Raw genomic sequence first — 13,676 nt, forward strand, 5'->3', positions numbered from 1 at the left:
TTTCTCTACCCACATTCCTTTGGGCAATAAAACCAGTGATATCAGCATTGGTTTCCATGGTGACCGGGGGCCTGGTGTCGTTCGCAGACAACCTGGCACCCAGTATGTTTATTGGGTGAGGGGTCTGTGACGATTTGTTAATCTAATGAATAATTGATTTGTTAAATCTAATGAAAGATGGTGTGTCTGATTGGTCTGATTGGTCCAGACTCTACACTCACTATTAACTCCTAATTACTGCTTATTAATAGGTAGTAAGGTAGTTGTTAAGTTTAGGTATTAGGTAGGATTAGAGATGTAGAATATGGTAATGCCGAATATGTGCTTTATAAGTACTAATAAACTGATATGCTAGTAATATGCATGCTAATAAGCAGATTGTTAAAAGTGAGAATTGGTTCCTATGCTAAAGGGTTACCAATTAAAATAATTAAGTTGGTATGACCCACCAGTCATTTAAAAATATACAAAATAAAAGTGAAAATAAAGCAGCATTTTGGGGTTACAGAAACAACAGTCACCGTGGTAAATACACAATACTATCATAAACAGTTAATGAAACATATGAAAACTGCTCCTGGTTAATAGAATGGACATACCTGCATGCAAATCCTTCCTAGATAGTACGCTACGTAATTTACTTAATTTACGTAACTACGTAACTTTTTTGCAATTTCATAATTTACCAACATAACTATGAAGTTGCACGCTCATACTTTCTTTTGAGCTTTATTCGCACAAGCACAGTATAATGGCTGACAGGACAGGAAAGTTCTTTTTCTGAGGTGAGAGAGACTTTATTTAGTAACAAGCTACAAAATAAAGTTAGAATAATGCCACTGACATACAGTCTGACCACATCTTATCTGACCACAGATACTGAATCAGGACAGTGCATATATCTCTGGTTTTTCTCTCAGCTTTCACGTATTTCTTCTAAATAAAAGTCTCACATTATAAAAACATAGTTGTTGTTTCTTTGACTGCACCAGTTGAGAAATACTGGGCTAGATTGCAGTAGCACAATAAACTGCAGTGGGTTGCTATTTGGCGCCACCTGTTGTTTCAGGTGTATAATTGACAAGTAAAAGTCTAGACCCTGAATATCAATTACAAAAAAAAAAATATATATATATATTCAGAACAATACAGTATTTCTGAAAAATAATGTATTTTTAGGGAGAGGACGAGCCAGCTATTTGTGTTTGTGAATTTGTGTATTTGCAGTGTATGTTATGTAACGTTATTTTATTTGTATGCTTATATAATTTTTGTGTTTCTAGAACCCCCTCGAAAATGAGATGCTACATCTCAACGGGTTATCCTTTCAATCAATAAATTAAAATATTTACCCTTTATGGAAAAGAAACATGCCCATTCAGAGGATACATTTTGTAATGTGTGATTTGTTATGTGAATTACAAGTATTTTTGTGTTCTTCAGCAAATGATTGTTGGTGTATTTGTGTGCATCTAAAATGAAACTCATATATGAGTGATAGATGTGGTGTTGTGGGGTGGATGGGCCACCATTGCACAGATCCTGGAACTTCTGCTGGAGTAGAAAAATATCTTATAATAGCACATTCAGAGGATCTGTAACTCTAGATCAAAAGGGTGCATGCTGTGCTACTGGTGCATATATACAGTCTTAATGACCGAATCATGAACAACCCCAGTGACCAGCAACAGCCTAACAATGAATTCATTAAGTAGGTCTTGAGAGGACAAGAAAGCAAAAGAGCGAAAAAAAAACAGAGGCCATACCTTGGTCGCCCATCATCAGGTGTGCCAGACCTTAAAGAAAAACAAGAGCACAGTCAGCAAAGAATATGGGCCTGAGTAAACTGGGACCATGTAATCAACAATGCTAGAGAATGCGAATAGAAAAATAAAAACATTAATTTTCTTTTGTCTTAAATATACTGTATGTAGTCACAATTTGACAGAGATAAAAAAAAAACTTGAATTTTATAAAAGCCACCCAAGATTGAGCATTATAGTGTTTTCCCCTAAGTAGCGGGTGTCAGTGATGAGCGGTGACATTTTTAACCGGGTATGCTGAGTGCTAAGATTAAGATCCCCCCCTCCTCATCGGCTTTTAGGACGCACTCAGAGACGCAAACACTGTGGCAGGTGTCGATTTAAAAGTATGCACATTTCCTACCTTATTTGTAAATTAAATTCATCTCCAATCCTCCTTCTAGGCTATCGTTTCAGGTTTATCCAAAGTTATTCGAATGCTATAAAAACATAGCTGCTTTTCCAAGTAAAAACTGCCAAATAACGTTTACACGTAGTTACGTTAAGATACGTAATATTCAGAGGGTGGGGAGAAGGGGGATTCCCCCCTTCTATATATATCTGCATCGACTGAATGATTTTTCTTTTTTAATTCCCAGTGAATAGGAGTTAAAACTCGCACCCGGGTGACACTACTTCAATAACAGACCATGCAAATGACAAAAATAATATCTTTAAAATATTGCCAAGTAACGTGGCAAACAACGATAAAACCAGACACAACGACACAAGCATACGGAAAACATAGATAAAAATAAAATCTTCAGAATGTTCAAAATGTTCTGAGGATTTTGTTTCCTCTTTTTTCCTGATGTTTGTTATTTAAAATTGTATATACATTTTTATAATTGTATTTATTTATTTATCTTACCACTTAGGCATGTTGACAATAACGTATATCTTTAACAGAGCATAAAAATATAAAGATTTTTTTTTTCATTTGATTTAGTCGAGTTAGTTTTGCATCAAACAATGGAATTTTCAGCAATCGACATCTGGCAGCAACAGTGCATTTTTCCACTTGGGCGAGCGCTTCGCAGACAGCTTACCTCGAGCATGAAATCACCTGCATGCCAGCAAAACACTGAGAACACGCAACAGTCCTGACGAGTCATAGCTACAGAGCGGAGGAGACAAAGCTGCAGAGAATCCACTTGCCCGGAAGCTTCCGTAAATGATGTAGATTTACAGAAAATTACCATTGTTTGTCAAATAAATAATTTAAAAGTACTTATTCCCAACACTTTATTAAGCTTCAAGGAACATCTCAAATGACAAGGGATCAATTTATAATCATGTTTATGTGTGAACTCATTCTCTCAGTCTGCCTGGCTATTCGGAGCACTCGCAGCTTATATGGACGTTCCGCCACTGGCGGGTGTTCTTATGACCGGTGCGATGCAGGACTCGCTTATCCTTGGAATGACCTTGAGTGGCTGAATGCTTTTTAAAAATGTGGATGCGAAAATATGCAAAAAGACACCAATGCTCTTTTTTTGTAATCTATGAACTGTTTATAGTTGCCAAGCAACATAGCAACTTGCAAAATGTACATAGAATCTGTGGCACTGGTGTGTATTTATCAGCAGCGGCCTTGAACTTGAAACTGGATAACTATATTATCCAGTCAGAAACCGTTCTGGATGAACACTCACAATTTCTTTTTCTTATTAGAAAGAAAAAAATGATGTATTTCTACTTACAGTATCTGTCAGCTCCTTAAGCTTTTGCGTGGATCTTCATGATATTTTCATGAAAAAATGTGTAAATTGCTGTGAAAAATGGTTACACCACGGTATCATATAATGAAGCGCAACTTATTACTGCTATGCTGTGCAGTCCTGAGTCACTGACAGTAAACAGATGTCCTGTTCTACAAATATACAAAAATGTATGTTTTGTTCAAATACTTTAATGAGACCAGGCTGATGACTGTGGTGTAATTATGTCAGATTTTATGTTTAGTCAAAGATCTGGCTACATGAGTTATCTTCCACTTGTGCTCAAAGTGTCTCTGCCACCGCAAACAAAAATATGCTCTAGTTCACAGTGCGTATGAGAGCGTTTGATTTATCAGCAGCTCTCTCTGTTTCATTCTCTTTTCTGATAAATTGTTTACTCCCCACAGGCGAAGGCAAGTCTCATCTTGATGGGGTGTCTTTTGAATCCAAAATCTGGTAATCTATGACTGCAAGGGTCAGGCCAAACTTGCTTATTTAATACTTCTTTAGAGGTCCTGTAGGATCCTTTTAAGATTAAGATACTAAATTAATGTACATGAATTCTGCTTTCTTCAAATATAATTTGAAGCACTGAGTAATAATATGAAGCACTGAGTAAAAGATTTGCTATATAAATATGTGTGTGTGTGTGTGTGTGTGTGTATGTATAATGTGTGTATATATATATATATATATATGTGTGTGTATATTTGTGTGTGTGTGTATATATATATATATTATATATATGTATGTATGTATGTATATTTGTGTGTGTGTGTGTGTGTGCATAAAATTCATCTGAAAGAGAGATGTTGAGTAAAGGTTGTACATAATATGATTTTTGATATCTAGAATTACAACACAGAGCAGAGCATCAAAGTAATTATTTTAGCAAAGAGATTTGTTTGTGTGAGATAGAGACAGACTCCCAAATCCTTTAATCTTTATATCTGATCTAAGTAATGTAAAAGCTTTTAAATTATTTAATGGAGAGTTCAAATTTCAAATAATAAGCAGCATTCTGCATTTTTTAGAATATATACTAGATAAACAGACAAGCAGTTCAATTCGTCATCTTGTTTATGTAAATATTGATATAACTTACAGAATGTAATTTACTTCTTGAAAAGTAAAATAAAACCTCAGATCTTTACAACACAAAAAAGCACACAAAATGCCAGTATTATTATTATTATTTTTAATGAGCTTGAATCAAACAGTTTGAACACAAGATAGTCTACATCTAATACCATGTTGAGACATTACCTTTTTCTATGTACATCTGACAAGTGATAGAGTTTTGTGCATATGTTCATAGTGTGCTGTGTAATTTTATGTTCATTGTGCACAGAAAAATTGCTTTAAACATGCTTGAATACTACAGTATACTAAACCCTTCTAGAAATTGTATTTTCACAAGAAATGGACAGTCAGTTCTGTGTAAACCAGGGGCAGGGGTAGCACTGGCCCATCCATTTAAAGCTTCCAGATTAAAGAATATTTTCCCTCAATCCTGTCAATGGATCTGCTCAGCTCTCCATAGTCAATCACTGTTTTACTGTTACATTTATATTGAGCCTGCAACTTCACTGCCAAGCCATAAACTAACATACTCTCAGCTGTATTTGTTTGTATTTGCTGGAAAGTCCATTTTATTCTAGTGAATCCGTTCATTTCAGTTAAAAAAAATTAAAATTATTAAACAATTTGGTTAATAAAACCCTGTTTTTCAAGCATAAAAAACCCTCATTAATATAATTCCTTCACTGGAAAGGTATTTATTAAAAAAAAAATATATATATATATATATATTGCCCCATTAAGCAGCTATACTGTAAAGATACTTTGGTAACACTCTATAATACTGATATTAATACATATCTATGTAGGAACTAATGCAGAACAAATAAAGAATAAAGCATTTCTCCTCAGTCACCAATATTAACTAAAATATAAGCATAATTAAGTAGTTGTCAAACTGATGACTGGTCAGTTTACTTTTAGGTATCTAGTAATTACTGAATCTTTTATACTTACTGAAGAACAACAAACTACTGATCAACTAAGTTGTTACACATCACAAAATGAACACACACACACACACACACACACAAATGTCTTGGTTGTGTACTACTAGACAATTGGCAATGGTCAATCTATGACAGATGAGACCTGAATATGGTCATGCAGCCTAAGTTAGTACTTGGATTTGATGCAACCAAAGCATGACCTAGGCTACCTAATGGTCCAAAGAACTCACAAACCAACTTAATTCCTTTGAAGCTGTACAGTGTTTTTGAGTTGTTTGAGGGCCCTGATCTCTTTATAATAAGACTCTGATTTCAATCTTTATGATATAAAGGTAAACAACAATAATGTTGATACTGTCAACAGTACATGCATTCCCTACTCTGTTCTTTACACACACACACACAGACACAAAATAAAATAAAATAAAATAAAGAAAGATTCATTAGCTGTTAGTATATCATTACAAACAAGAATGAAAGAAAGAAATCTGGTCAATATCTGTGAATGCATGTTAGGAGCATTTGAAACTCTGTCCATTGTACTGTAGAAATTAGTGCATAAATCATATTGTTTTAATATAAACTATATTACCATTTTTCATCCATACTTCGCACTTCCATTGTCACTAGAATGGCTGTGCTAATAAAAGTTTATAATAAAATTGAACCAGTATCTGTCACGCCCCTGGACTGTCACGCTCCCCATGTGTTCCGTGTCCCAGTTAATTGACTCATTTCATGCACCTGTGTTCCCCTGATTGCCCTGTGTTTATAAGTCCCAGTCTGTTCAGTTTGTGTTTGTCTGGTCTACTCGTTACAAGGATAATTGCAGAGACTTGCATTTTGACAGTTTCACATGTACAGTGGGTACGGAAAGTATTCATACCCCCTTAAATTTTTCACTCTTTGTTATATTTCAGGCACAAATAGACTCGGAGAGCAATGGAATACGGTGCTCACGTGCATCTGCGTGGTTCTCACTGTGTCTACACCAGATGTGAGTGGCGCAGCGCAACGTGATAAAATACAATACAACCCATTATAATCAGTGAAGAGGTCTACACTGGATGCGGCGTGGCACGACAAATCCCCGAGAGTAAATCCCTACTTCTTTTTATGATGTACTGACACAAAGTTCAAATAATTTACAGCGGTCGCTTTGTCGCGTCCAGTGTAGACAGCCTCTAGCTGTTGCGGCGCGGGGCGGCGTGACACGACAGCTGTCATGAAAACTATCAGTATAAATATAACAATCAGTAAACTAAACATCGCACATCCTGCGATGTGGCTATCGTGGATGCGCAAATCGCGATATCGATGCTGAAACGATATATCGTGCAGCCCTACCCTTGACTATGCATCATCCCTGAAGGCCCCAAGGTTTTCCACTAAGCTGCTTAAAGCTACATCAGCACTATTGGGTAAAGCTTATACGGTAGCAGGTCAGGCTGGAACATGTCTGCACACTATAGCTGTATTCCAGGCATAACAAGCTGACCTGCTTAAGGACCTGGATGAGGGCGAGGAGACAGATTCTGGCGCAGTTGCGTCGGGCCACAGATCTCTCTCCATGGTACCAAGGAGACGGCCAGGGCCATCGGCTGTTCTATGGCAGCCCTGGTAGCCACGGAGAGACATCTATGATTGAATCTGTCCGAGTTGCATGATAAGGACAGATTCTTCCTCCTGGACGCGCCGCTTTTACCTTTTGGAATCTTCGGCGATGCAAAAAACACTTGTCGTCAAGAGGTTTCAGGAGGCGAGGAAGCAGACGGCAGCGTTCCAGCGCTTCCTCCCTCATCGCTCTCAGGTCCCCCCAGCTGCTGGGTGGGAGCAGCCTCAGCCGTCATCCAGATCCTCGTACCACCTAGCCCAGAAGCACAGCTTCACTTCACATACTCCCCTGCAGAAAGATTGAGAGTTGACACGCTCTCTCTGTCGGGGACCCCCGGTGCTTCAGGGCACAGCGGTCTCCAGTGAGCACGGTTTTCAGCTGCCGCCTGACAATGGTATGTATGGCACAAGAATGCTCATCCCCTCCAGCAGGGGCACTAGAGTTGCTAGGCTGGTCGTTCCCTGCCTGTCATCCACTTCAGGGCACCGGAGTGACAACTCTAGCCACACCAGAGGCCAGCCTCAAGAGGATGGTTCCCTTAGTAGACTTTGTGGCAGCATGGAAACTTCTGCCAAATGTCTCACAATGGGTCCTGCAGACTGTAGAAAAAGGCTACAGAATCCAGTTTGGATCTCACCTGCCTCATTCCAATGCGGTTGAGCAGAGCAGACTCTAGTTATGGAACAAGAAATAAACACTTTCTTGAGGAAGGAGGCCATAGAACGTGTTCCTCTGCTCAAGAGAAAGTCCGGGTTATATAGCCAATACTTCATCGTTCCGAAGAAGGGGTTGTGTCTGATAATAGATCTGTGTCTGCTGAACCATGCTATTAAACACTTTTGGTTAAAGATACTCACTATCAAACAGATTGTGTCTCAAATCAGGTTTTTGCTTGCTTTTTCCAGCTCAGAGAACGACTTATCTTGGCGTGGTGTGGGATTCAATGAACATGCAGGCATGTCTGTCTCCTGCTCGTATCGAATCGATTCTCACAGCCATAAAAAGAGTGAGAGAAGGCCAATCACTCACTGTCACACAGTTTCAGAGATTGTTAGGTCTGATGGCAGCTGCGCCCAATACCTTTTAGCCTGCTGTACATGAGGCCTTTGCACTAGTAGCTCAAGACCAAGGGGTTCCCAGCACAAGAAAACAGTGCAAAACTTTTCCTGAAGTGGAAACTTTTCACTTCTTGGTGCGGACAGTGACTGCAAGACCCAGTCAACTTCCCATTTGGTACAGTTCTGGAGTTTCTGCAGGAGTGTTTCTCCACAGGGTTATCTACCTCCATGCTGAAGGTGTACGTGGCGCCCAAAGCTGCTTATCATGCCCCTCTGGGTGTTCAGTCATTGGGAAGAGACCCATTCGTAACTCGTTTCCTCTGTGGCGCCCTGAGGCTGAGGCCTGCACAGCACTCTAAAATTCCAACCTGGGACCTGGCGGTGGTTCTGGAGGGCCTGTGCAATGCCCCCTTTGAACCTATTGAGGAAGGGCCAGTCAAGTTCCTGACCTCAAAAACAGTTTTTCTCCTTTCTATTTAATCCCTTAAGAGAATATGAGACCTTCAGGTGCTCACAGTCTCACCTTCATGGCTGGAATTTGCCCCTGGCATGGTCAGGGCCTTCCTTCATCCTAGACCTGGGTATGTCCCTAAAGTACCTAAAGTACCAAGGCCCATAGTGCTGCAGGCCTTCTGTCCTCCACCCTGACCAGGAAAGGCTGAACTTACTATGCCCAGTAAGAGGACAAGATGCGTAGGTCTACAGAGCTACCCTGTGGCGTAAGTCAGATCAGCTGTTTGTCTGCTTTGGTGGGCCCAAGAAAGGTTCCCTGCCCTCCAAGCAGATGCCGAGCAGGTGGGTGGTCGAGACCATCTCACTTGCCTGCGAGGCCTCTGAGCGCCAGTTAGAGCACACTTAACACAAAGTATGGCGGCCTCCGAGGACTTCTCTCTAGGAGTTTCCCTGACAGACATCTGTGATGCGGCAAGCTGGTCCTCGCCACACACATTTGTCAGCTTTTACAATTAAGACGTGGCTTCCTCCCCAGGTTCTCAAATCCTCATGTCCTGAATAGTGTTTGTCTCACACACACTTGACAGGGATTTGTCATTCTGGCGCAGTGGGCATTCTCGTTCCCATAGTGTTTTAACGCAGCCCCAAGTTCCCTGTGGGGGAACTCATCAGGTTACACATGTAACCACGCTGCATCTCTCTGCCATACTACATCCCTGTCAGCGCTACTTCAGCTATCAGAAGCTTACCAGTGCTGCTTCGGATATGCTCTAATGCTTCCTGGTGGCTTACGTCACCCCGCCCGTGACGTCTTGCTTCTCCATTGGACTGATTACACACATGCTTCAGAAAGCAGTCACGTGGCAAGGCGTTCCTATAGCATTTCAACGCAGTGTCTCATTTCCTTTAGGAAACCATAGTTACATGCTTAACCTGAGATGTTTTCATGTGGTGTTGATTTTTAAATGATTTTTTAAAATGCTGCTTAATCTAAGTACAGTTGATTTTTAAATTGATTTTTAAAAGTGCTGCATAATTAAAATAGTGTATGCAATATGCAACAAAGCAGAGCAGACGTGTTCATAAAGCAGAGATAAATGTGGATGATTTCAGATGATGAGTCTCTGTGACTAAATGTCTACAGTAGAACCACAGATTTTTCAGCCTACAAAAAATTGATCCCTCTAACCTTTTATCCCACTGAATTATGATTTGCTCAGTGTTTAATGACACTACTACACTACACATTACACATTCAATGAAATATACAAGTCGGTGAACTCAAAACAAGAGAGAGTCCAGCTACAGACAATATAAATGCTGTAATGAAATGAGCATCCAACATTATTCCTGTCGAGGTATAACTGTTGCTAACTGAGCCAATATATAGCTAATCTACACTTCCAAAAACTGACCAGTCAGTCAGTATTTGATATATAGAGACTGTACTACATATTTAATTTTTCATTGATCTTTAAAGGGGTCATCGGATACCCATTTTCCACAACTTGATATGATTCTTTAGGGTCTTAATGAAAAGTCTGTAACATAGTTTGGTTAAAATTTCTCAATGGTAGTGTAAACAACACCGTTTTTACCCTGTCAAAAACAGCTCTGTTCATAGCGAGCTGTTTCCTTGCATGTCGCTTTAAATGCAAATGAGCTCTGCTGACCCCACCCCTCTCTTCTGAGCCTCTCTCTGAGAAATGGTAAACTTTAGCCGCATTCATCGTGAAACTTGCTAATTAGCACATTATTAGGAAAGGCGATTTGCAAAGATTGGTCTTAATGAAAAGTCTGTAACATAGTTTGGTTGGTTAAAATCAATGGTAGTGTAAACAACACCGTTTTTACCCTGTCAAAAACAGCTCTGTTCATAGCGAGCTGTTTCCTTGCATGTCGCTTTAAATGCAAATGAGCTCTGCTGACCCCACCCCTCTCTTCTGAGCCTCTCTCTGAGAAATGGTAAACTTTAGTCGCATTCATCATGAAACTCGCTAACTAGCACATTATTAGGAAAGGTGATTTGCAAATATTCATTAAAAAACCTTACACTCACTTCTTCTGTAGGTGAAGCTGGATCACGAATGATTCGCGCGAAGATAGACACATTTAGGTAGATCGGGGGCGCATTCCCTTTCAGGGCCAGTTCTAGCCATTTGGAGGGCCTAGGCAAAATTCATGTTGGAGGCCCCCCACCCCCAATAAAAAGCACTTGAAACAAATATGATTCTAACCTTTTTATTTATACAACATTTCATTTTAAAATGTGTATATTTTCACTTGTATAGTACCGGTCAAAAGTTTCGGCACATTACTAGTTGTAATTAGGGATGCACCGATACCACTTTTTCCAGTACTCGCCCGATACGATACTTTTATTTTTGGTACTTGCCGATATCGAGTACCGATACCAATATTTTTATTGCATTTGTAAATTTTTTAAATATTGGGTACAGAAACCAAAATAGTATGTATAATGTTAGTTGGTTAACTTCATTTATCAAATAGATACAGTCAAACCAAAATTTATTCAGACACCTTCAACATTTCTCACATTATCACAGTTTATTCGCTATAGTTTAGAAAATGGTAATAAAATATAACAAGAACTCAGAGTTAAACTGTGTCAGAACAAATTCAGAAACACTCAAGCAAGCAAAACACGCGCAACGCGTGCACGTATTTGTACTGATGCAGAATAGTACAGCCTAGCGCATTTCACACAGGCTGCTAGATTGACTTTCGCCAGAAAGTCGTGTATGCCTAAGGTTAAAAATAAATGATGTTTATAGTGAATGCCTCTATAAATGGTCTTATTTTTACAATTTAATCCAACAGTTTTAATCCAAATGATGCGTGTGCTAAGTGAGGGATCATCAAAGATCACATAACAGAATTGCGCTCTCTCTCTCTCTCTCGCCCTACCGTTAAGTAACTTGTGCATTGCTTTACTTACTTTTTTTTATGTATCCGACCGAACTACAAACTTTCCAGTGATGTCTGTGAGAAAGGCATATTCACTCGACAAGCTCGCGCATCTACGCGCTCAATCCGCTCAGCGTGCTTTGCTTATCGGCTTGCGCACATCAGCTATACAGTCAATACTGAATGTTTAACATTATATTCATTGCATACATATACTTTGTAGACATCCTTAATCTCTAATAACTCCATTCTGCTATCTGTTGTTCTGTTGTCGGTGTTTCATTGTCTGAATATGGAACTTAACACATGCTGTGTGGTATCGGCATTTGGTATCGAGCCATTTTAAAGAGTACGAGTACGAGTACAGGAGCTCGGTATCGGTGCATCCCTAGTTGTAATGTTTTTGAAAGTCGCTTATGATCATCAAGTCTGCATTTATTTGATCAGTAATACAGAAACTATAATAAACTATAATATTGTGAAACTTATTTTTTTATTTAAAAAAATTAAATAATGGTTTTCTAATTTTATCATACTTTAAAATATCTATTTCTGTGTGTCATTGTCAGGGATTCATCACAGTCACGGCAGTCACCAGCCAGGATAATCACCCGATCACAGTCACCTGAGTTCTGATCACCCGCACCTGCTGTCACCAATCAAGCCACACTACAAATACACACACATCACAGTCACTCACTGTCCGGTCTACCGTTCACTCTTATGGGGTGCCATAATTAATTAATATGATGCTTTCACTAACCATTTCAAAGAAGTGTTTGGCCACACTGCAGGACTGCTATCGGTGTCCGACCAGTTACTGCGGCTGCGCCAAGGCACGTCATCCATTCACGACTACACCCTGCGGTTCAGAACGCTGGCGGCGACTAGCGGGTGGAATGAGGTGGCCCTACTTAGCGCTTACCGGCACGGATTGAATCCCCGTTTACAAGCTCAAATGGCTATCTATGATGACTCCGTTGGACTGGAAAGCTTCATGCAGAAGGCCAACCGAATTTCCCAGCGTCTGTCCGCATGCCACGCCACCGAAGCCGCCCACCAGCCTGTTACGCCCGGCATGGGTTCCCCAGTACCAGAGCCAATGCAAGTCGACACCTCCCGACTCACCCCTTCTGAACGTGCTCGCCGTCTCACGGCAGGTCTATGCCTTTACTGCGCGGCGGCGGATCATTACCTTCAGACCTGCCCCGTCAGACCCCCACGTCCTGCGGTGAGTACCCTCCAACTAGACCCTGTCATTTCCACGCTGTCAATGCTATCGGTACAACTATTTACCCCAGACCTTTCTGTTTCAGTCCCTGCCCTCGTCGACTCGGGCTCCTCGGGCAATTTCATATCCCAGGACCTATTGAATCGTCTCCATCTGCCCTGGAGACGTCATGCCCAGGAGCTCCGAGTCGAGATCATCCAGGGAAAACCGCTAGGACGGGGGTGGGTGAAATATCGAGCACCGACACTAAGGCTCAAGATTGGCACTCTACACGAGGAGGAAATCACGTTTCTGGTACTGGAGGGACCCACCGTGGATATCATCCTGGGACGCCCCTGGCTAGTTCTCCATTCTCCAGAGATCAGATGGAACTCATGTGAAGTGACTCGCTGGAGCGAGCACTGTCACCGCAACTGTCTTACGTCATTACCCACTCCGCTCCCAGGATCTCACTCCGCTCAAGTTGCATCTACCCTCATCGAAAGCCCCGAACCTCGGGAGAAGGTCACGGTCCCATCTGATTACTTGGCGTTCCAGGATGTCTTCAGTAAGCCATGAGGGCGTCAGGAGCCGCCCCTGGAGGGGGGGGTAATGTCACAGGGATTCATCGCAGTCACCAGCCAGAATAATCACCCGATCACAGTCACCTGAGTTCTGATCACCCGCACCTGCTGCCACACTACAAATACACACACATCACAGTCACTCACTGTCTGGTCTACCGTTCACTCCTATGGACTGTTCTGGACTCTCTATACGATCTTCTCCTAGAAAGACTTACCTTCTGGTTCTCCCGCGATCCTCCAACGACTCCTTGGAAGCTGTTCCACGAAACCGG

General features: G+C 40.9%; 1 protein-coding gene across 1 annotated transcript in view; it reads right to left on the reverse strand.

The window, feature by feature from the left end:
- LOC107753725 (neurexin-1a-like) overlaps nt 1-13,676 on the reverse strand; it is a 77,243-nt gene that overhangs the window by 49,359 nt on the left and 14,208 nt on the right. Inside the window, exon 3 of the mRNA XM_016569939.1 lies at nt 1,767-1,796. Coding sequence (XP_016425425.1) covers nt 1,767-1,796 — 30 coding nt within the window. The remainder of the gene's footprint in view (nt 1-1,766; nt 1,797-13,676) is intronic.

The sequence above is a fragment of the Sinocyclocheilus rhinocerous genome, unplaced genomic scaffold (genome assembly GCF_001515625.1).
Source record: "Sinocyclocheilus rhinocerous isolate Xijiao unplaced genomic scaffold, SAMN03320098_v1.1 scaffold3824, whole genome shotgun sequence".
Taxonomy (NCBI): Eukaryota; Metazoa; Chordata; class Actinopteri; order Cypriniformes; family Cyprinidae; genus Sinocyclocheilus; species Sinocyclocheilus rhinocerous.